The sequence below is a fragment of the Trachypithecus francoisi genome, unplaced genomic scaffold (genome assembly GCF_009764315.1).
Source record: "Trachypithecus francoisi isolate TF-2019V2 unplaced genomic scaffold, Tfra_2.0 Lachesis_group6, whole genome shotgun sequence".
In the NCBI taxonomy this organism is placed as follows: Eukaryota; Metazoa; Chordata; class Mammalia; order Primates; family Cercopithecidae; genus Trachypithecus; species Trachypithecus francoisi.
The window spans coordinates 100,434,953-100,460,863 of NW_022681471.1; the positions used below are offsets into that span (position 1 = coordinate 100,434,953).

General features: G+C 38.4%; 1 protein-coding gene across 1 annotated transcript in view; it reads left to right on the top strand.

The window, feature by feature from the left end:
- SYTL5 (synaptotagmin like 5) overlaps positions 1–25,911 on the top strand; it is a 125,948-nt gene that overhangs the window by 64,487 nt on the left and 35,550 nt on the right. Inside the window, exons 4-7 of the mRNA XM_033202097.1 lie at positions 6,292–6,407; positions 7,832–7,940; positions 10,806–10,940; positions 23,501–23,642. Of these exons, the coding sequence (XP_033057988.1) occupies positions 6,292–6,407; positions 7,832–7,940; positions 10,806–10,940; positions 23,501–23,642 (502 nt within the window). The remainder of the gene's footprint in view (positions 1–6,291; positions 6,408–7,831; positions 7,941–10,805; positions 10,941–23,500; positions 23,643–25,911) is intronic.

The window sequence follows — 25,911 nt, forward strand, 5'->3', positions numbered from 1 at the left end:
TAATCTCATAATATTGTTTCTTAAATTATAGAGTTTAGTCTGTACTCACTGATCACTGCAATATTTACTTTTATTTCTATTATCATTGTGATTCCTAAAATATTTGCATTTATTTATTTTATCTGTAGATTCATTAAAGTGTATTTTTCTCATTCCATGTTATTCTTTCTACTGGTATTCGTATTATATGCTTTTTTCATTTTCAGTGGTTACCCTGGAAATTATAACATTTATATTTAACTTTGCAAATCAATAGCTGAAAGAAGCTTGGTGTTCTTAAACTCTACCGTCTTCCTGGCTGATACACGATTTTTGTCCTTTGTTTTAGACATCTCTCATTGTATAATCCAACAATTTATGTAATCTCATTTTTCTTTATAAATCAATGTTTGTTTAGATTTTTATATATTTTATCAATTTCATTGTTCACCATTTCTTTTTATACCTCAGATCTATTTTACCTCCTCCTGAAATATAGTTAAAAGTTCCTTTAGTGAGAATCTATTGGTGATAAATTATCTGTTTTCATTTTGTTGAAAATTTCTTTATTTCATCCTCATTCGTGAACAGTGATTTCTGTGGATATGCAATTCTAGATTGATAGTATTTTCTCCCAGCACTTTGAAGATATATCATTGGTTTCTGGATTTTATCATTGCTATTAAAAATCAACTGTCATGCTAATTGTGATTCTTTTGTAGGTTTCCTTTTGCCTTCCTAGCTACTTTTAAGATGTTCCCTTTGTCTGTAGTGCTCTATAGTTTCACCATAATGTGTCTAGGGATTTCTTTTCACTTTTCCTGATTGGAAAGGAAGAAAGGAATAAATGTACACCAGCATCTTGGTATGGCCAAGGTCCTTGTTTGTCTTCTTCACCTCCATATTCTTAGCCTTAGCCCAGGGCCTGACACATAGTAGAAATGAAATAAATATTTGCTGTGTAGGCCGGGCGCAGTGGCTCACGCCTGTTATCCTAACACTTTGGGAGGCCGAGGTGGGTGGATCACTTGAGGTCAGGAGTTTGAGACCAGCCTGGCCAACATGGTGAAACCCCATCTCTATTAAAAATGCAAAAAATTAAGCTGGGTGTGATGGTGCATGCCTGTAGTCCTAGCTACTCGGGAGGCTGAGGCAGGAGAATCTCTTGAACCTGGGAGGTAGAGGTTGCAGTGAGCTGCGAGTATGCCACTGCACTCCAGCCTGGGTGACAGAGTGAGACTCTGTCTCAAAAAAAAAATCGCTGTGTAATTAATAAATGTATAAATAATTTGAATTAGTTTCCTTATGAATAAGAGAAGGGAACTAGTATCTTATCTCAGCATGTCTAATAAGCATATCTTATTGCAGATGTCTCCAATAGTTAATAGAAAATAAAGGAGCAAAATGAATCTTCTGGTCACTATTCTTTTTTAAGATAAGATTACCTATTTTCCCCTGTAAAACTATAAATAATTTAATTTGACTTTACATTCATGTAAGCTTCCAAGTGAAGGTTTGAAAAGTCCCAGAGGTTTAATGTTAAAGAAAACCAGGACCTAGCAAATCCTGAACTGTCAGTAATCATTATTCACAAATAAGTATAGCCCACCATAATTTTAATCAAGCTCATTCTTCAGAGTATGACTTAGAGTGCATAAAGTCTATGACAAGTCTTGTGTTTTTCGAATACTAGATTGATGTGACAGACAGGGATATAAATTTTATAGTAATTGGCATTTTTATTTTCTTTTGTCTTTTACCCCTTCTGTATTCTTACCATTCTACCCTCAACACACAAACATGCAGGCACACACACACCCCTCCCCCACAATCACAACCAATCATATGAAATGCTATGTTTGTTATTCTTGGACTCTATAGGTTTTCACCCTTCCTCAAAGCCTTGTTATAGCTGACAAGTGTGAGTTCTCTTCAGACAATTTTCCCAAATGTAAAGCATATGGGATTTCAATACAAATCCTGTCTCAGACATAATACCTTTATAACTATGTGAGCTTTAGTTTCCTTGTCTGTAAATTGGTGATAGTAATAGATACTTCATGGCTTATAGTGAGAATTAGAGATACCATATATAAAGTGACTAGCCTATTACTTGGTGACCGATATGCACTCACTATTAGTTTTTTGTTCTACCAAGACTTCTGTCTGCCTCCTGACAAGACCTGACACCTGAGAGTGTGACAAAGGCATAATCCCAACAATCTGTTCTGATATTTTCTCTGAAATGACAAATGACTCAAGTACATTATCTGAGTTGAACAAATACAAGATTTACAGTTAGTATTCTCCAAGGGTAGCAATAGGTAATGACTAACAATTCTGGGAAGATCTTATTTGTGTTAGGTGTTGGCAGCTCTAAGCATACATGGTAAAAGTGATGTGGAGGCCTATTTCCTGGAGAGTATAGACTGGATGTGTCCACTTTCTTCTGTCACACAAGAAACTGCTGTCAGTATGCTATCTACTCCATCTCACATCCAAAGAACTATCAAAAAAAAAAAAAGATCTAAGGCCTTGGCATGCCACTATTTAGCGATTTTTAGTCACTGAACTGTAGTATTCCCCTTGTTCTTATTTCTTTTTGTGTACTCTTTGCCTCCTGCAGAAGTTAAAAACTCTTCTTTTTTTTAAATAAAACACCAGAGAGTAAATAGCTTAGGCTTTGAGAGCTATGTGGGCTACTGCTGCAACTACTCAGCTTTGCAGTTGTAGCACAAAAGCAGCCAAAGACAGCATATAAACAATTGAGCATGGATATCTTTCAATAAAACTTGATTTATATGATCAATGAATACAAGACTCCTTATTTAACAAATGGTGCTGAAATAACTGGCTAGCCACATGAAGAAGAATGAAACTAGACCGCTATTTTTCACTATATACAAAAATTAACTCAAGATGGATTAAATATTTAAGTGTAAGACCTCAAACTATACAAATCCTAGAAGAAAACCTAGGAAATACCATTTTGAATATTGGCCTTGGCAAATAATTTATTACTAATTCCTCAAAAGTAATTACAATAAAAACAAAAATTGATAAATGAGACCTAATTAATCTAAAAAGTTTTCACACCACAAAAGAAACTAACAGAGCAAACAGATAACCCACAGAATGGGAGAAACTATTTGGAAGCTATGCATCCAACAAATGTTTATATCCATAATCTGTAATAAAGTTAACAAGCAAAAAGCAAATAATGCTATTAAAAACTAGGCAAAGGACATGAACAGACCCATCTCAAAAAAAGATATACAAGGGACCAACAAGCATATGAAAAAAAAGTTCATCACTAATCATCAGAGAAATGTAAATCAAAAGTACAGTGAAATACCATCTCACACGAGTCAGATGGTTATTATTAAAAAGTCAAAAAATTACGGATGCTGGTGAGATTGTGGAGAAAAGAAAATGCTTATACATTGCTGGTGGGAATGTAAATTTGTTCAGCCACTGTGGAAAACAGTTTGGAGATTTCTCAAAGAACTAAAACAAAACTATTACACCATTCAACCCAGCAATCCCATTACTGGGTATATACCCACAGGAGAAAAAAAGTCATTCTACAAAAAAAACACATGTACTTATATATTCACAGCTACACTATTCACAAAAGCAAAGACATAGACTTAACCTAGGTGCCCATCAACAGCAGATTGGCTCAAGAAATTGTGATACATATACAACATGGAATACTATGCAGCCATAAAACATAATGAAAGGAGGCCATTATCCTAAGCGAATTAATGCAGAGAAATTAATTAATAGAAAACCAAATACTGCATGTCCTCACTTATAAGTAGGAGCTAACCACTGGGTACATATGGAGATAAAGATGACAACAATAGACACTGCAGACTCCTGGTGGTGGGGGCAAGGGTTGAAAAACTACCCATTGGATGCTATATTCAGTACCTAGGTGACGGGATCATTCATACCCCAACCCTCAGCCTCACACAATATACTCACATAACATATAGATAATCTAGGATAATCTCACTATTTAAGGTCAGCTAATTAGTAACCTAATTCCATCTGTAATGTCTGATCATATCAGCACCTGAATTAGTGTTTGACTGAATAGCCAAGAAACAGGAGACATCTTTCGAATTTAGAATACCACAGTTGTCACCTGGATTTCCAACATTGTGATACATAAGAATATAGATCATTTGAAATGTATCCAGAAATAACTTAACCTATTCAAGCTTTTGGTTTTGGTAGGTTATATCTTAGATTTGAACATATTCCATAAGCATATTTTATACAGTTACTGTTATGGAGCTTATCCGATAGTCTGGGCTTCTCAATAGGTAATATAGCCACTTGGGAGTAAATCTATGATAGACAAACTATGGTCTGACCTTTCAATGAATACCTTTCTCCAAGGTTAACATTTTCACTTTTCCCAGTAGTGGAATGGTGTTTCATATGGAATTTACTTTTGCCTCATAGATTCCGAAGCAGATTTCAGGATAATTGCTGTGGGGAACAAGGTTGACATATTTTTCTGAAGTGACTTTTCTATTTGGGATCCAGCTATTGATTTTCAAGTCCAATAAGTTGCTGAATCAAATGGGTATAATACTCTGGGACTTGAAATGTCTATTTGACTCTCAGTTGCTTTTCCTCAGCCACCATATCAGACATGTCACCAATTCTTACTGATTCTCATTCTCAGTGGCCCAAATGTCTGTGTCTTTCCCTTTACTCCTCACCTCCATGATACCCTGATTTGCATCTTCATCATTTTCTATCCTCTTAATTGTTTAACTTTCTAATTTGCCTGCCTACCTCTGGTTTCTCTCTTCATATATTTATCCAGAGATATGTGATTCAATCTGAACTTTAGAAAAACTGCTAGAATGGCACTCCAGTTCTTTACCTCAGCATTCAAAGATTTGGCCCCAAATCCTACCTTTTAACTCCACTTTTCAATAGAATTCTCCACAAATCCTTTACCCTAGTTATATAGTCCTATTTACTATTTTCAGAACATGCCCCACAGAGGTTTTGGGACAGTAATGCTCACCTAATCAGCTAAAGCCATTTCTTAATTTTTAATTAGAAATATGTTTAGTCTACCGAATGACTTCTACAGCTGTTAAAATCATTGTGATATGCCTGAAAATGACTTTTATAGCAGCATAACTACTATAGGTTGAATTCCAGGTATTCTAATTCATTCCACAAATATTTCCTGAGTGCCAGTTACCGCTCCTAGAAGTGGTGAACAACACAGCCAAGGTCCCTGCCCTCATTTCACTGATAATAATGAGAACTATGAGGATATGAAAAGAAGGGTAATGTGTTAAAATTATGGGAGAATAGTCAGCCATTCATTTGAAAAACATTAATTGAGATTATAGTCTGTGAAATACTTTCTTGTAGGTACTATGGAAAAAAAAGATGAAGCAGACAGAAATCAGTTCTCAGAGCATTTACAACCCAGTAGACATGAGAGGATAGAAATAATACTGAAGGATGCTATAAGTAGTGGGAGAAGTACAGACAAAGAAGAGGATTATAAGCATTTCAGGAGGGAAGATGGGGGTGATTTCATGTAGCCATTGCAGGTAGGGCTTAAAAGATGGGTGTGGCTCTTCAAGGATCCTTCTTTCCCATCTTTAACACTGAATTTATTACCAAATCCAGGCAAGCAATTCCATCACTTACAATTTGAACTTATTACTCCTCTCTTAGTCTTACCATTGCCCTAGCATGGGTGCCATCATCTGTCCCCTGGACTATTACAATGGCCAATCTGTCTCTTTATCCTACTCTCTCATCAGTCCAACCCACTGTACATGTTATATCAAAGAATCTTTCCAAAACAGAATCTGATCATGACCTCTTTTTCATTCAGAACCTTGATCTCTATTGTTTGCATTGAAGATAATTTATCCACTAACGCAGTGGTTAAGAACTTGAGCCCCAGGTCAGACTTACTGGGATGGGATCCTGGCTCTACTACTTGCCAACTGTGTGATATGAGGCACATTATTTTATTGCTCTAAGTCCCCATTTCCTCATCTATAAAATTAGGATAATAGTGTATACATAAGGTTGCTATGTGGATAAAAATATATGAAGTATGAACTGCAATTAGCAAGTACCTAGCAGATAGTAAATATTCAATTAATACTGGCTATTATTATCACCATAAAATACTCCAGAGATTGAGATAAACTTTGTAATAATTAGCTGTTTTCAGTTTATTAGGGATTTTTGAGAGTTAATTATGTGGCTAAATAATTGAATTTCAATGCTCTTCCCTTTTCCCTTGAGTAGGCAGCTAAGGATTATAACTGGTGAGTGGTTTTATGAAGAAAAGGCAAAACGTTTCAAGCAAGTCAATGTTCTCGGCACTGATGTTGTCCGACAGTCCATTTTAAGAAGAAGTCCAGGTAATTAAAGCAAATATGTGGTTTCACAACTATTTTCATCTTCATTTGGCTAACTAAATAACTTCTCTATGTTATGCAGTTAATCAGCACAAATGAGTTTCCTGAATCCCTTAGGTCATTTCACAACTTGGTAGCATGAAATCTAAACACGTAATTCATATAAGACAAGAGGAAGTCAGTAGAAAACAAAATTCACAGTGATTTTCCATATATCTCACCCACCAAGATTTTCAAAGAAACCATTTGTCTCCATCATAGACAGTTCTCTTTCTGAATGCACATCCAATGTTTTACTGAACACTTAAGAAAGTAACATAAAACAGATGAATTAAGTGATTCACATTGTGAAAATAATCCTTGATTTTTCAACAATATTTATTTCCGATTCTTTTAAATGTTACTTTTTAAATCCAGTGGTTCTCAACCAAGGATTGATAATGTGTACCTGTCTCCCTCCCTCAAAATGGGAGCATTTGGAAAGGCAAGGGGGACATTTCTGGTTGTCACAATGACTGGTGAGTCAATAGCATTTGGTGGGAAGGAGCCAGAGATGCTAAATGGCTTGAAATGCATAGTCTTACTGAATGAATACTGGCTTCAAATGAAAATAACACTCTACCTTGACAGTGCTTTTTAGTGCATTCAAACTACAATTCAGTTAAAGATGGAGTAAACCTTGTGATTGGGAGCGTGTTTCTCATATGTGATGTAGTAAAAGCAGAACAAACATCTTTCGGACTGTTTCTAGGCTTATCTCATCTTTCACACAGAGGAGACAAGTGCCCTTGTATTTAAGTCTGGCACATATGGCAAGGAGGCTTGGAACTGATTCCAGTGTTACTTCTGGGTGTGGCACTAGCAAGGAAAGGCTTTTGCACATGGGTCACACAGAGAAGATACTGTTACAGAGAGATAGTGTGGAGTACAGTTAGAATTAGGCAGTCAGCCGTGGCCTCTTCTTCCACTCAAACTTCAGTACCTTCCAGAATGTAGGCAGTTCCTAAAGTCACAATGTATTGCACAGATGCCCACCCTCCCAGGAAGTGTGGCTTATATGCCCAGAAATTAGGACATCATTTCTATAACCTCATGCTAGAACTCAGTCTCCAGGGATTTGGAGATCTTAGGAGACCATGTTCCCCTGCTCTAAAAATATCAGCAGAAGGCTGATGCAGTCATCCCTAGAAAGGTTATCTCAGTAAACCTCCCACAGATGAGTCCAGGATCTTTGTCTTCAGTTAACTCTAGAACACTCAACAAATTAGAAATAACTGTGTGACAGAAAAACTTGGGATGGGAATGGCATTGCCAATTATTATAGACTTCCTTGCCTTGAGCTAATCTGGGAAAGTGAAAGCAGAATATAAATTTGCTCTCATTTCTGGCTATTTTGTATGTAAATTTCTCTTCTGATTGTTAACGAGGAGCTGAAGAAGTACAGAGCCAAGAGCAAACCTGCCAGGATGCAGAAAAGTCAGACACTTCACCTGTTGCTGGGAAGAAGGCCAGCCATGATGGACCCAAGAGAAAGGGGTAAGACATGGTCTTTCTGAGGGAATTTTTGATCTTTATTCCAAACGCCTCTGAAATGAAGACTCCTTAATTTTTCAAGTTTGATGTCACTTCAGTGACCCAGAGGAGGTCAGAGACTCAAACAAAGTAACACTTTCTTATCATTCTCCTCAGGAAATGCAGTTTTAATACTTTTCAACAAGTAAATATAAGTCCTGTCTGACCTAAGCACAGAAGAGTTTTCCTTTCATTTGACATATCCCGTCTTGCACTATATGGTTCACATTACTTATAGGTAGAAAGTTTCATGCCAGGGCCAGTCTATAAAGAGGTGACAACAGTTTCTATTGTACAATGCCAATACTTGTCCCCTCCAACCTGTGTGCTGATATATAATTTTATCCAAAATAAAGATTTATTAACTGAGCTTAAAGCATCATATTCCCTATTTAAAATTCAGGCTTCCTTAAGAAAAAAAGTCACATTTGGCCATCACAGTAACTTGGTTCAGTAAATGAATACAGAATATAGATGTCAAGTACTGAGAATAGGAATGGGAGGTACATAAGGGAGCAAGAAGATTCTTTCAAGGTAGAAAAGTGGATCCCAAAATATAGGCTATAACGACCAAAAGGAAACTGCATTTTTCAGTTTTTGTTTCTCAGGCAGCTATTGGCCAGTTTTTGTGACTGAAGTAGTGAGAGTTCTAATATGCACCAAGTCATTGTATGGTCCTTTCTGATTTTTTATTATTACTGAGTTGGGGTCTTATTATGTTGCCTGAGCTGGCCTTGAACTCCTGGGCTCAAGCAATCCTCTTGCCTTGGCCTCCCAAGTAGCTGGTACTACAAGTCGTGTGCCACCATGCCTGGCTAACTTTATGGTCCTTTCCAGACAGCATTGTTTCATTCTCTCAGTAGAATACAAAGTGAGACGGTGCTAGTGTTAGAAGCTTTATCTGGCTGTACAAAATGCCTAGGGTTCTTTCAGAATCTTGGACTGTCAGTGGGAATACAATCTAAATTTCATCTAACTCAAGCCCTCATGACAAACCATGTTTTCATTGATGAGCAGAGATGAGTTGGAAAGATAGCCTAGAGTATCCTATGTATTCTATCCTATGTATTGACCCTTCCTACCATCTTGAGCTCATTTATCACTCTTTGGGTCACCCACAATGCTTTGTGCCTTTGCACCACCAATCATATTGCACTCTGACACCCCCTCAACACACACACACACATACACACACTTAATTGTAAGCTCCTTTAGTGGTAGACCAGTGGTTTCTTTGCTTCTGTGTTGCAGTATCTAGCATGGCACCTGACTCATCAAAAACAATCAATGGCTTGATGGAATAAGTAACTCACAGCCCACAAATGCCTCTAGGAGTTGTCATTTGCAGACCCCAGCTCAGGCATCATAGAGTAGGTCACAGAATAGTGGACTTGGAGATGGGAGACAGTAACTAACTCACCAGCACAATCAATTATGCAAATTCTGAATCATTCAAACCATTATAGCACTGGGTTGAGCCTTAGGTTCTGATTGTTCTCAGTCATCAAGGAATATAACAGCTAGTTGGGGAGAAAAGGTACACACCTGAAAAGTTACTAAGTATAAAAGAATTGCAGGAAAATTAAGATGGCAATGTGAGCTTCCTAAAAGCCTTTCTAAAGCAGAGGAGGGTGTTCACCACAGAGATATTCTAAGGTAATGAATTACTGAGTACATATAAATAAATGGGTAGGTAACAAATGCCAGCTGAGTATAGGAGCCATCCAGAAAGACATCAAATTGTACATGAGACTTGAGGAGGAGATAAATGGGGTTCAGGATCGCAAAACGGAGGAAGAGTGACTCCAGGCAGAGGAGATACCTTAAGTAGAGGACATGCATGAGGTGGTTCTCAGAGCAGCATACCTTGACATTATATTAAGTGCTATTCTCACCAAAGAAAAATGTAATTTTCCAGTAGGTTGAAGCTTCAGATGCTTTGGCAATGACACTATTCCAGGAGTCTTTGAAACAGAGACAACATGGCAGATTCTATTAAGATTGTGCCAGTGCCTTTGAAATCCAGTTTTTTCTCTAGAAAACTGTAGAATGTAAATGAAGTGTATCTCCCAATGCGATTACAAAAAGGAATACAGCTTTGATTTTGTTATTAAAGTACATTTGGAAGCACCCATGTTTTGGGCACACGGTATCCTGGATCAGGACTTTAAGTTCCTAAATGCCTGTTTTTGCTTAAATCCCAAATAATTTAGTGAAATGGGAATCTAATCGGATTTTATCCAACATGAGGCACAAGAATAAATGTCATGGAAGATAATAAAGGTGGTTTCCACCACATGAGTTTAGTCACTCGTTCCACAAGAGTTGGTTGGATTCTAGTATGTACCAGGCATCATTCTAGACTCAGGAAATCTGTCAAGGAACAAGAAAGGCAGAGTCACTGCTCTCATGGAGCTGCAGTCTAATAAGTAGTTACATCAGTTTGTCCAAGAGGATCATCCTGGTTCCCCTCTCTGAGCAAAGCGAGTTCAAGCTCTCTATTCTCACCCTTCCTACAAACAGACCCAGCTCAAGGAATGCATCTCCTTTCTCAGGTGACAGTGCTGAGTTCTCAGAGTAGACAGTCTTTTGCTTAGTAGTGACCGGCCAACAAGTGGTATGGTCTTGAGAGAATGGTGTAACCTTCTCCATTATCACCCTTGATACTATATTGCAGAGGCACTGGGAACTCTCCCGATCCTCTCAGCCCTAAGGCTGCTTTATTGAAGAATCCTTTATTATTAAAAGTACTAGAAATTGTATTCTTGAAATGATGTTTTTAAATACTTTCTTTCTTATCTAATTTTAAATACATATATATAATTTCAGATTTCTTCTTAGCAAGTTCAGATCAGCAACCAGAGGAGAAATCATAACTCCCAAAACTGAAAGTGGGCGGAGCTATAGCTTGGACTTAGACGGTCAACATTTTAGGAGTTTAAAGTCAGCTCCTGGTTCAGACAGGTAAGAGTCATACAGATTGAGCAATGAAGCAGATTGAGCAACCTGAAGATAAGGTTGATATACTCCCATTCATAGGGGGATTTTAGGTGTCTGTGAAATGTTACCACTTGGAGAACTCCTAACACATAATATGAAAATTCAGGAAGATATGTTTTAGTTGATATGGAAAGCACGCGCCCTACTTCTAGAATTACAGCTGTTGGAATTGCTTATGTCACCTGCAGGGATGAAACTTTATGTTCTGGCGCTTGGGGCTGCAGTTCAAATGGAAATGTACAGGGCAAGTAATATTTTTCATTGAATTCTTGAGCTTTTTCTATTTAAGCTTCTGAAAAAAAGAAACCTCTGAGTGTCAAATACATTCCTTGCAGCTTTTAAAAAATTATTAATAATTTTACATTTGAGTTGCATCAGAGACTTTTTCATAAATTTCACTTCCTTCCTAGTTCCACCTCTTCTGACTGGAGGAGGTTGTCAGTGGAGCCAAGTGAGAACATCTTATCCACAGATCTATCACTTGTCAAGAAAAATAATGAGAAACACAAAGGATAGCCAAGAGCATAGTCATTTTCTATCAAGCATGATTTTCTGTGTCCTATTGGAGCATAGTCAAGACCTATTTTCATGATTAGTGTATTATCAAAACTAACAATGAGAAAAAATATCCACCCTCATATTTCACTGGTTTGTCCAACTGTTAACTCCCTTTCATTGCTTGGATCTGGGGTAATTCTGCTAAGCCAGATAATACAACTGGCAGATTTTTCTTTTCTCCTTAGGTTAGGAAGAATGCAAGCAGAATTGCATTCTTCCCTGTAATCCATTTTAGAATGCAGACCAAAAAATTTCCTTAGAGGGGACACTATTTTGACTATTGGGTTATTTTTTCTTGGTGACTCTCCATAGTTGTTTCTTTTGTCCCTGTAACAGTCCTTTAAGCAAGCGTTACTTTATGTAAAACTATACAGAAAAAAGATTACAAGGAAGCATAAAGTCATTTGTCACCCATTATCAAAATATTGGTACTGTATTCAGTATTTCCCGAACTTTCAAGAATGCTGATATATTCCCTTTTATGATTACAAACTGTTAAGCTATGGTTGCCTTTATCCTTGAAATAGTTTCATTTGTCTTCCCTTGGAGTAGCTTCATGTTGTGTCCCACAAAAACTTTCTATAAAAATCTCATTTTGGCTGGGCACAGTGGCTTACGTCTATAATCCCAATGCTTTAGAAGGCTAAGGCAGGAAGATTGCTTGAGCCTAGGAGTTTGAGGTTACAGTGAGCTATGATAATGCCACTGCACTCCAGCATGGGTGACTGAGCAAGACCTTGTCTCTAAAAAATAATAATAAATAAATCTCATTTTTGTTTTTCATAGTTGGACTCCTGACTCTGAGATAGTAGTGGTCAAAATTATTTAGAGACAGTAAGCAACTAATTTGGTGTTCTTTTTGCTCAGCCTCCTGGGACTCCATGGATGAGCCACCTTGGCTAACACTTGAGGCTAGCATTTAAGAAAAACAATATATATGAAAAGACGAAAGACAACGTTCCTTTTTAAAGGAAAAAAAGGCTGCCACCCTAACAAAATTAGATCTTGCTATTTTAAGTTATATGTCTTACAGTTACTCAACAAGAATAATAAGGGGCATGCTCTCCAGTATCAGTGCTTATACCGTAATGGAATTTGTCTGCCTGGGTTTACTTTTTGTGTCTTACCTACTGGTAGGTACAAATAACCAAAACTATAAAGCCATATGGACATGCATCACCAAATACTGGTATATTGACCCAGGAGCATCTTGTTCTTGTTGTAAACTGAAAGGAATTCCCTAAGTAGAATTTATCTTAAATTGTAAATACCTGAAATGGCTTACACATAGTCAGAACATTGTAGTCAGGAGTGCTTTGGCTTAAGCATGTTAAGAACAATGTTTTCCCATTAAGAAAGTGATTAAAGATGCTCGGGAGATCAATAGCAAAATGTCCTTTCCCTTGAACGTGCATTTATCACAATGATGACTCATTAATGAACTGCTACAGTGAGATGAGTTCCATTATTTCAAAATGAGTCCTTAGAAAATTGAGGCAAGAGGTAGCCCATCTTTTCTTAACTCCCATCATCTAAAGAGACTGTAAGATCCCAGTCTCTTTGGTCTATTGCCTGACCCAGCTTGCTAATAATTCCCCTTTCTCCTTTACAATGCATATTTTTTCATGGATCATTGATCTTTTCCTGGAGCAGCTGGGCTTCGGCATTCCTTTTTAAAGCTCACATCATATAACAGTGTAAATGATGTTTTATCAGATGTCCAGTTGGCTTTATTTCTTTTCAGTAGTTTCAAAGCAGGGGAAAGTATGAATAGATTAAAGAAGCCCTAGCAGCCTCTCAGAAGAGCTTGTCAAATGGATGTTCACCAGTTGCTAGGGACTTGACACATGAGACAAAGAATATTTTTAGGAAAATAAATGTAAGCTCTAGTTAATAAACAGAATATCATTCAAGGTAGTGATTTTTAATCCCTACAAAGTTGTGATGAGCTGTCACTGTGGTATGATTTACAAGATCTCTAACTTAAGTCATGCTCTCCCAGAAACAGATGCCTAGGCAAGAATTTATAAGCAAGTGATTTATTATTAATCGAGTGATTCCAAAAGAAACCAGGAAGGGAGTAGGAGAGACAGAATAGAGAAGAGGAAGAAGCTAAACAATAGTGCTAGCTCCAGTGAGGTCTGAGGACTCAGCCTGATCCTGTAGGAGACTCTAGAGCATAAACTATATCCCTGAGCTTTTTCCACATTGAGGAGCTGGACCATTGCACTCCTATACCAGTCAGTCACTGACCATGACCTCCCTTGAATAGAGTCTCTAGACTTAGCAAATGAAGATACAGGATGCCCAGGTATATATAGTTGAGACTAACAACTGTTTTTTAGTATAAGTATGTTTCATGCAATATTTGGGACATCCTTGTACTTAAAAATTATTTTTTATCTGAAATTCAAATTTAACTGCGAGTTCTGTATTTTATCTGACTACTCTTCTGTAGGGGTGAGGGGGAGACAAACTCCAGGGCATTTGTTGGCGTCCAGCTCCAGTGCTAAAGGGAATGTCTCTGAAGGTGGCAAGTGACATCCATTAGTAGAAAAGAACTCAGGAGCTAGGGAGGAGCATGCATAGCTGGTAAAAGGAATCTGAGGGAGATACCAACAATGTTATCTTAAAAAAAACAAAGGAAAAGTAGAACTTTGAGGCTAAAATGTATTTTGTTCAGTAAAAATGGAGGAAGAATGATGCTGTTTCTCAGTAGCCTTTCTATCATGTCACTGGAGAATATGGCAATATTTACATGGACTGTGAACAGATGGTGGGACCTTGTTCGGTCTCGTAACCAACTAGGTTCTCATCTTTCTGCCCTCCCACTCCTTTGCCCCACGCACACCAGTTTCATCCAGTTATTCCCAGTTGGTCTCCAGGGAGTCTGGGACTGATGGTCAGTCTCTGTGAAGCTTCATAAGCTGCTTTGCTTTGGCTGTGATCCACCAAAAGCAGAGACCACACCATTCAAACCAGCCCTTAACTAGTTCTCGTCCTCATTTCAAGCACTGCCCCTCTCTCTTTCTCTCTCTGTCCAGGAAATATGGCACTTCTGGTATTATCATAAATTTGAAGAATCATCCATTCCTCATATCTATTATTTTGGTAAAGTGAGTTTATTAAACCCATTCTATCACTAAATGATACCTTCTTTTTCATCAGAAATAAAATTATTCTCCTGTTCTGAATGTAATTTTCATTGACATCTTTGCAATTAAGGTGCCAATTAGGTGGCAACCTCTTACTAGAAATTTGAATATAGCAAGGTGGGAGTGTTTAACTCTGAGTCAGGACCACATCCACTAAGTCAGCAATGGTCTGTTTTGTGTATTAGATAAAACACTACATACCTAGTTGCTAATGCTAATGGCAAACTCCATTCCTTACCAGGCTTAAAAAAATGTTCAAATGTACAGCATATCTCTGAAAGTATGTACATTTATTCTATAATGATCATTTGGTGACTCAACAGGATAAAGGCTGTGAGCATTGTCCTCCAAAGGAAAATTACTTTCACCTCTTTCCTGTGCCTTTCCCTCCTTTGTCACTGCTAATTCCTTTTTTTCCATTTTAATCTCCTTTGGGTAAGCTCAGCCCTCCTTAGGGGTAGTGAGGGGTAGGCAATCAAACCCACAAGCTGTAGCAAGTGCTAACAGCCAAAAGCAATTTGCAAAACCATGGTGGCCCGAGAAAAGTGAATTTTAATTCCAGGGAGCAACTGACACACGATAAAACAGGAGGGGAAACATGAATTCACCAGAGTATTTTGTTATACTGTGACCATATCAGTGGGAGATACACAGTCTGAAGTTGCAAAAAAAAAAAAAAAAAAAAAAAAAGAACTTTAGCTAGAAACTTCTATTTAGAACTCAAAGCCATCCTTTTCTAAACTCATCCTTTGCCCACCATATGCACCAATATACACTTGATTTGGGTTCCTTTGGAAGAAAATCCTGAAATAAGGATTCAAGAGTAAGTAATATGTTCAGGATGTGGTCTAGGGAAACAGAGATAGGAGAGTGGGGAAATGAGCCAGGGAAGGGAAGAAGGCAAAAAGGATGTATCATTAATTAAGCCAGTTGTTATTGTGGGCAACTAGAGCTCCATCTCACTGGCCAATTCTAGAAAACAGTGCTGAACATACATCAGAGTTATCCAATCAAGAGGTAGGGAATCTGGAGTATTTTTACAGCAGCTGTTCAAAATTTATTGAGGGCTGCTTCTAGGGCACTAACTCTCTGGCGCTTCCGACTTGCCCTGTTCACAGGGGCAACATGCTCCCATGATTCAAAAAACTACTCAGGCAGGGAGTTCTGGGTATTCCCAATAACCAAGATTCTGTGGGTAGAGGTGAGTGCTGAGGGCAAATGCGCAGGGACACTGACAGAGTCTGCTACAACCTCCCTCCTAAACTCCTCTCAGATCTCCTTCAAAGACGCAGTTTGTCAGACCATTGTTCAGCCCCTGATTTCTGTTTGCTTTGTATTACGTGTGACTTTCCTCACTATAATGTGAATAATGTGAGAAGGTATGGAGGCTCAGTAATTCAGCCACACCTATGCTTAATTCCTGTGATCAAATGATTGTAAGCCTGAAGCCTCCTCCTTGCTGTTTTGTCTGTTTCTCCAATTGTTTCCCATGGATGCACTGTCTTGGCATGCTCTATTTCTGTGAACTAAATCTAACACATTCCCCTCCTCCAAATTAGTAAATTGCCCTTTTACTCACTGCTATCTAAATATGTATTATGTGACATGTTACCTTTCTCAGAGTAGCTCAGATACAATAGATGGCCTTTCTTCTACAAATCATTGAGGAGCAGAGATATATGACTTGGTCATCTATGCATTCTATTCATACAAATGAATTCAACACACAGCTCTGCCAACATTATTGACGTAGTACTATATATGCCAGATGGTAAATGTGGAAGTTCTTAGTAATACTGTTCCACCCTTTTATGAGCTTCCAATTTAGCAGGAAGGCTGGGATAACTAAATAAATAATTTAAATACAATATAGTAATACAATTTTTAAAATATGTTCTACGTGTTATGGGAAAACTAAAGATAAGCATTTATCCTTCCAAAGGATTCAGGTAAGCTTCATTGAGATGATCCCTAAGCAGCTTTTAAGAAATGAGGAGGACTCGGCCAGGTAAAGAAAGATAGGAAGAGCATTCTATGCAGAGGAAATAAAAAGTACAAAGGAAAATAGACATAAAGCAGACTGCGTGTGCTGAAAAGAAACTGTTCAGAGTTTCTAGAGTATAAAAATTGAAGTATGCTGTACGAGAGATGAGGAATGGAGAGGTAATTTGGAGCAGGATGTAGATGTCTTCGGATGCCTTAATACCTATCTTCTTATATGCAATATAACATCCTACTGAGAACAAGCGATTGGCAATTCTGAACTACTATGTATGGAGTAAGTATTTGTTCCATTTAGTTGCTGAAAAGTGAAGTTCTGTTAAGCACTTCCTTTTTTGTGTGTCTATGGGGAAAGACACACGGGGGCTTTCTTCTTGCCCCCGACTTCTAATTGACCCAAGGCTTTTCATGGCTGCTGGCCTCTCTCCTCAAAACGGCTTCTGGTCATTATTTAGAAATAAGAATTAGATCAGGATTTTAATGGGATGCTAAAAACAAAAATATTAACACACGGAGTGTACCACCTGTTCTTAAGATCTATTTCTTCATACCCAGCTGGAGTCCCTTCCTCATGGTAACTGTCTCCTCCATTTTAGAGGGAGTTTTCCTAAAGGAAACCAATCCATTAAGGAAACACTAAACGTTTTAAAACCACCAAACAAAGCAGCTTTTGTTTTTATTAAGTTGAATTATAAAGCTATTTATATAATTAACACTAGGATTCATCTGGCACAATATCATTGAGTGCCTACTACATTATACTACTCTTGTCCTCTTTCCAAAAAGGAAAAGGAAGATATGTGTGAGTAAGCCATAGAAGGCCAGTGGCTTCAGGGGACATTGCAGCTATAGAAGCTGCGTGAAGAATTTCCATGTCTTTCTTATCTCTCTGCTTCCCTAATTCTGTTTTCAAGGGATCCTATGATGGCTCACTTGGGCCTAAGTTTAACACACAAACACCCAATACCTGAATTTACTTCTTTTAGGTGTATTGGCTTCTCCAAAGAGTTTTGTTTTTAAATAGACTCATCTGTGTGTGTGTGTGTGTGTGTGTGTGTGTGTACGTGCGCGCCTGTGTGCATAGGCACTGTGGTGTTAATATATATATATATTCTCATCTATAGTTCCTGCCTCCTAACTTCCATAGTCCTTGTTATACTGTTGGGCCACTTTAGGCCTCAGAAAACATAATCTCTCGGACCTTCTACTGTCCTTCTTTCACCTGCCAAAGCAGGACTCTAACCTGATTGTGGTTCAAAAGACCCTTATTCCGGAGAAGCCTGCCTCATAACCTAGAGGAAGGAATGCTACACAGAGAAACCAAGAAAAGCCTGAACAGACAGGCCTTGCTGGTTTTAGATCATGCACTTTCTGTCCAATCACGTTTTTACACAGTTGTCAATCATGCCTATGTAATGAAGCCTCCATACAAGTACCCTAGACCAGACCATAAAGTATAATAAAAAAAAATAAAAAGTGTAAAAAAATCCAAGAGGACAGAGTTCAGAGAACTTCTGGATAGCCACAAATGTGGAGGTGCCAGAAGGGTGGTACGCACAGGGAGGGAGTGGAAGTTCTGTAGTCCTATCCCCATACCTCACCCTAAGCACCTCTTTATCTGTATCTTTTGTAATATCCTTTATAATAAACTGGTTGATGTAAGTGTTTCCCTGAGTTCCGCGAGCCACTCCAGCTAATCAAACACAAAGAGGGGGTCATGGGAACCCCAAATTGAAGACAGTTGGTCAGAAGTTCTAAAAGCCCAGACTTGTGACTGGTGTCTGGGGGAGGACAGTCTTGGGGACTGAGTCCTCACCCTGTGGGATCTGACACTCTCTTTTAATAGAGAGTGTCAGAATTTAATTAGAGGACACACAGCTGGTGTCTGCTGCTTGGTGTGTGGGGAAAAACCCCACACCTTTGTTCACAGAAGTCTTCTGTGATGATTCATCATTGTTGTAGTACTGTGAGAGCAGAGGAAAAACATGCTTAGAGTTTTTCCCCCAAACTGGCATACACGCAGAGATCAACAAACCTTTTCTGTAAAGGTACAGATAATATTTTGACTTTGTGGGCCATATGATCTCTGTCTCAACTACTCAACTTTACTGTCAGAACATGGAAGAAGTATAGACAATACATGAATGAATGGGCTGCCTGAATTGCAATCAAATTTTATTTATGGGCTCTGAAATTTGAATTTCATATAATGTTCATGTGTCACAAAATATTATTCTTCTTTTGATTTTTTTCAACTATTTAAAAATGTAAAAACTACTCTAAGCACATGACTATATAGAAACATTTGGTGGGCCCAAGTATGTCCACAGGCCATAGTTTGCTGATTCCTAGTGCAACACATTCACTCACTAAGACAAAGCGTCCTTCCATGTATCACAGTCTGAACCACAAGGACAAGTTAGCTCTTTTCATGTCAGTACTGCTGAATTAAAAAAAAAAAATAGTGGTAGAAGGGGAGGGAACAATGCAGGTGGAGAGATGTCTGAGATCAATGAACTTTTATCCACAGCTTAGCACAGTGGTTTTCAGCCTTGGCTACATATTGGAATCACCTGGGGAGTTTTAAAACATGCTAGCACCTAGATCCCACACCCAGAGAGTCCCATGTGACTAGCCTCAGTATAGTCTGGACATGGGAGTTTTAATAGCTCCCCAGGTGCATCTGAGGATGAGGGCCTCCCCTCATCCTGGACATGGGAGTTTTAATAGCTCCCCTAACGTGCATCTGAGGATGAGGGCCACTCATCTCACATAAGACTATTAATAAAGACACAGCACTTGGGGATCACCAAAGACTAGAAGATTGAGCCACATTCATTTTTAGTTATCTCTTTCCCAGTTAGCAGGTTCATCTCACTTTCTAATTGCAGTCTCCATTGGCCGTCTTTCCCGCATATTCACTGTAGATCCAAATAACTATAAGAAGTTAGAAAAGCTCATAAACCTCAGAAAGAATATTGTGCATTGTCTCTGTGTTGTGTTGCACATTAGTCTCATCGTCCCAGTGAGTTTTAGGATCTCTCAGGTTCGTGCTGCCTTAGGAGAGCACACATTTAACCATATGGGAACAGGCTCAACACTGTCAGTCACCCTGGGAAGGTTGGATCCTGGGAAATTATTTCCTGGCTACAACTCCTAGGAGACCTTTATGTAAAGCAGAAAGGCAACTCATTAAATTATAATCTCTGCCCCCTACCCTTGGATCCTCTGTCTAGAAATGGATATATCTGGGAAGCTGTTATCAAGATTTTTGAGCAACATGGTGCCGTGCTGAACCCCTATTAACTTCAATAGGGAAGCTGCCAGGTTCAAAAAACTCAGAGCCAGCAAACGAGACATATGATTTTATTAGCATCTTACACACAGGGGGAAAGTCCAGCGGTGGTGGGCTGGGCAGGAAAACCACAACCGCTTGCAAATAACAATGTAGTTTATATAGCATTTTCACTTAAAACCTTCCCCCTAAACAACGTCCACCTGGAAACCTTCATTTAACCCAAAACTCAGGGGCCTCAGTCCCTGGTATGGCCTGTGTTCCATGAGAAGGGCCAGGGGCTCAGATGTTTTTCATAGGTAAGAAACAAATCTCAGGGCTGGCCACTCCTGAGTTCCCTAGCTTGGAACAAACATCCATATGCATCTGCCATACAGGGTCATTGTAAGAGTATACTGAAATTATTGCTGTTGGATGTGTTTACCCTACCCATGGAATTAGAGATAACAAAACAGAAGGCTTTTAAAGTATATTTCATAAGGTAAAGTAAATGAAACTCTTTCCTAATCTGGAAAATGTGTCTTTCAGCAACTCAGAATATCCAAACTCCCAGACAGTGACATATCCCCACATTTGGGCCTTTTAGAATGAGATAAATGTATCTTTTTCTTGCCGGTTTTTACTTAACCACATTTTAGCTTGAAGGTTTGTTGGCACCGATTTATCATACTTTTTATTTAAATCTAAGTAACATGATAGCTGAATCAAAAAATTGCTTTTTCTTAGTTGACCTTTAAACTTCACAACTTTAATTTTGACTTGACATAGCTTTTATCCTTTTCCAATTTAAGTGGCAAAGATTCATGTATTTTATGTCATATTTTACATAACTTCTAAATGAGTTGGCACCCAAATATTTATGACAATATGCCTTATTAGACTAAACCTTTTCCGAGTTTAATCAACTGGAAAAAAAATTTTTGAGAGGCTCACAGTAAATGTCAGGGACAAATGTGAAAGTCTATGTCATTTTTGAGATAATGCTGCTGGCAATGATAATTTGCAGTAGCTGACTTACAATCACAAGCATTTTTTCTTTATTATAGGATAACCTCTTGAATGTCACCACCACAATTAATCAAATTCTGCCAGAGCTTCTACATAAGTAGCACTTTTGGTTTCAGCAAGGCTAATCCATGATGAGGCCTTTCTTAAAACCACCTGGCTCTGGGAGGACCTTCCACACACACACAGGCAGAAATACCCACATGAGTGCCTTTGGTTCATAACTTCTTGGCTCATTTCTGCAAGATTCACCCCTGCTCTTTCTTTTTAAAGAAGATTTTACCTGAAACAGTAGGGAGACATATTTTGTGTTAACATTGTTCTAGAGAACCTATGGTCACAGTACAGCATCAACGGGAGAGTCTCTATGCCTCTCCTAAGTAGGACCTCTGAGATGAGTGGAAATACTTGGAAGGGTACAAATGTGGCTAACTGTTGTCAAATGTAGAAATGTCATGCTCCAGGTAGAAGGGTTCAGGAAAATCACCAAGGAAATTAGAATTCCAAAGTGTATCAATTTACTTAATCACAAAATTTTACTCTCTTGTCAGAATCAACAGACACGTCTTAGACATCTTCTCAGCTGAGTTCATAGTACTATAATTACTTGTAGTGCCATCTCTACAAGAGGAAGCCAGAGATCCTTTCTGCAGAGACTCTTTAGTAAAAAAGAAATGCTACCCTTTAGTAACCACTCTTTAGTAACGTAGAAAATTTTCAGAATTCTCATAATCAAGTCCCAAGAAACTAACTCCTAGCTCCTTGTTCCTTTGATTATCTTCTGTTTGATAGTTCATTCTGTAAATGCAAAACCTGCCTGGCTGTAATGACTGGTTCTTAGTGAAATGATGAGTAAGCAGTATGAGAAACTAGAATGGTCACAGGCTTTGGGTAGACTGACAATACTGTTTTTTATGCTGATAGCGTGGTGTTTTATCGGTGTGTGTACGCATGTGTGTGTGTACATGCATACATGTATTGAATAATTATTTAACCTCTCCAAGACTCAATTTCTTCATTTAAAAAATATTAAATAATATTCTAAAACATATTTTACAGGGATATTGGGGGATGGAAAATGGCTAACGCCTAGAAGATACTAAGTAAATGCCACTGCTATTCATGATTATTGAAGGTGGTGGTAGCTGGTAATGTGGTCCAGGACAAATTTGGTTTTGGTGACTTCTCTGGTGCACAGCTTTGAAAACACTTAGGAGTTGTGGTTGACAGTTCTATCCAATGGTCATTGCCTATTCTTCTGCCTGATTTGTCTTCTAGTAATGATATGTGCACATTTAAACATTTAAACATTCTTTTAAAAAATATTCCTTTATTCTATTTAGTCTTTCCTCTTATTGGATCAACTGTAAGTCCTCATCACTATTAACCACTGCTGGTATGCTTTACCAATAAGATGTGTACTATTATATGTGCATTTGTAACTTATTGAGACAGTAACTGAGAGAGTAAAACTCCTAAGGACTTCTGTTTTACCACTTAGTGTATTTTGTGCCCACTGAGGAAAAAGAATAAAATGGGAACAAACACTTCTCTTAAACTCCAATTTGTCAAAATTTATGTTTAGTTATGAAGCTCATTTAATAAGAAAATTGTGAACACCTCAGGGCAGGAACTGCTTTTTCATTTATTGTTATTGGATTGAATTGAATTGTTTTAGCACACATGAAAGTGATTCAAGCTCATTTACCAAATGTCATTATTTTTGTACCATATTTATTAAATGTCCACCATGAATTAGACACTAAAACAACACAGAGAAATGAAATATAACTTCTAATCTTTGATTAAATATGTATTGAGTGGCTTCTTTGTACTAAGGCACTACAAAGCTGCTGGAGATACATGATAATTATGGCATAGACTCTGTTCCCAAGGAGTTCATAGTTTAATGAAACACCCAAGCTCTCATATGTGGATCCACTAGGGAGCCAAACAAGACATTGTGCAGTCAAGTACTAAATACAGTAGTCAGGCAAAGACCATAAGTCAATAGGAACTGAGTGGAACAGAGGTTGACAAGGCTTGTGCTTGACAGGAAAGGCCTAATGGGGAAGGCTGGACTTCATTTGCCCTTGAAGACTGAGAAAGATTTGCATAGACAGAGAGTGGTTAAGAGGGCATAACAGGTGGAGAGAAGGTAAGCAAAGGTCTCAGGAGGTGGAAGTCAAGATGGCGAGTTGAGAAAATGGTAAGGAACCCAAACTGGCTGAGAGAATGCTGGTAAGCAGAAGGAAACAAAATCTGAAAGATGGGGTGAAGTTTAATTACAGTGACCCTGGAGTCAGGCAAATGGGGACAAACCTGGTGATACCCTCAGGGTCTTTGAGGAGGAAGGTGACATGATAGTTTCTGAGCAGTTCCAGTGTGACTCTTGTGAACTCAGTGTGGTTCACATGTTCTTATCAGTTTCCTCGTCAGCTTTACTCTGCCTGTGTATTTGGTTGCTGCTCTGCTTCCATGTTAAAGTCAGAATATGCTTTCTCATTTAGGGGAAGCACTGGCTCATCAGATCTCAATGACCAGGAAGCTGGTTCTAGGACCCCAAAGAGCAGTCGAAGCAATGGTGTGACCCCAGTCACTCAAAGGTCTCCAGCCCCAGGCACACGAAGTGTGACCTCAGTCATCAGTAGAGTAAGTATACAAACCTGATGAACACTGTATTAGTTCGTTCTCACACTGCTATAAAGAACCGCCAGAGATCGGGTAATTTATAAACAAAAGAGGTTTAATGGACTCACACTTCCGCATGGCTGCAGAGACCTCAGGAAACTTACAATCATGGCAGAAGGAGTCTGTCAAACACTTGTAAAACTATCAAATCTCGTGGGAACTCACTATCACCAGAACAGCACAGGGGAAGCCTCCCCGATGACTCAATCATCCACCACCAGGTCCCTCCCTCGATAGGTGGAGATTGTGGGGATTACAGTTTGAGATGACATATGGGTAGGGACACAGAGCCAAACCATATCAGACATGGAGTCTCTGAAATTCAACCTCACCACTGCATCGTGGCTAGGTTTAAACTCTATATATCAGAGCATGTTCTTTATGCTCTTTAAAGGTAGAAGCTTCATCAGGACTGAACCTCCTGCATCTTAGCTCCTGGAAGGAAACCCAAAGTGGAAAAGGGAAGGGAAAGACCAGGTTCAAAGGTAACACTTGTATGATGGAGGTTTAAATTGCTATATGGTTTAAATAAATATAAAACATTTTAGAAGGCTCTAATTTTGATCCTCTCTGTTACTCTTTAGAGAAAATATTCATAGGTTGAGTGCACAAATTTTTCCAAACTGTTTTAAATCTGGAAAAGTAGAACTTTTATCTAATTTTTAAAATAGAATTTTTTATAGTTTTCTTTTCTATACATCCGTTAAAATAGGGGGTCAACACATAATGAAGGCTTAAACTGCATTATATATATATATATATATGTGATCAATTATATTTTCTATTGGTGCTCTCTTTTAAAAGAGAATATGAAAAAACTTTTTTGGAAAAATGTTCTCTTTTATTAAATATTCCGTTGGAAGTTGTATTTGGAATGAATTAGCATATACTAGATTTTTTTATTTAGCAGGAAGCTCCATCCACATTGCTGGCATCTATATTTGATAAATCTTTATATGAGCAGTGAGTTCATACAATACAAACAATTTTTGACTCAACCAACATTTAATGAGAACCTACTATATAACAGACTCTAGTCAAGCAAAGACTTGAAGGAAGTGAAATAATTAGCAATGTAGTTTTCTGGGGCACGGTGTTCCACCAGCCAGAGACAGCACTGATATTCAGCAGGTACATGCAGGGAAGGCTGCTCCACTTCCTTGTAGCTGGCCTCCATCTTGATTGGTCAGTGCCCTTGCTCAGCCAGTTTCTAAAATATTTTTAATGCCTCTAGAAGAACGGCCAGTGTGGAGCCCCTGAGATGGGAGCACACCTGGTATGTTCAAGGAAGAGGAAGGAGGCCAATGCAGCTGTGGTGAGTGAATGAGGCAAAGTGAACTAGGAAATGAATCCAAAGAGGTCATAGGGCTGGAGAGAGCCTTGAAGAGTAATGTGTGCAGTCAACATTCACACTGATTAAGATGGAGGTTTTAGAGCAGAAGAGTAACATAATCTGCCTTCTCTTTAAGCAGGATTTGGGGGTTGTGCTGAGAACCAGCTGTAGGAGAACAAGAGTGAAAGCCAGAAAAGCAATGAGTAAGCCATTATCATACCCCATGTGAGAGACTGGGTTTTGAAACAAAGAGATAGTGCAGGTGGCGAGTAGTCAGATTCCGTTAAGGCATTCAGACAGACTGAATAACAATAATAGATTTATTTAAACATTTATAGTCTAACTTGTAGTTGCTAAAGTAAAAGGCATATTTAAAATTTCATAAATATTTATGCTAAGGTCAGCAAGCCATTTCTGTTCAATAGCTAGAAAGGTGCATGGATAGTTGACAAATACACTCAACTCTTGGAATCTAAAGAGGAATGATACTCAACTACTTAGTGACCAGTCTGGCAGGGACGTTGAGAAATCACAACAGACACTGGCACAAGGCTGGGGCAGTATCCTGGGGACCCTTCCATGTCATGCACTAGATCTGAATTATGGGGAGACCTGGGCTTATGGATGAGGATGAGCACAGGAAAGTGGGGGGTGGACTGGGAGTAGTGCTGTTTATCAACTGACACAGAAATATTTTTAAAAATTTAACATCTAGTACAGTCGTCCCAGTGGGTAGCAGCTGACAATCAGTCCAATGACCAATAAGTTAATCAAGTTTATTCTCACAACCAAGTTTATCTTCCTACGTACAACTTGAGATTATTAGGGGGGAAATCACCCTTTTCATGTGCCATACCCTCAAAACTCACAGCCCCTACTTGTGTATTTCTTTGTTTA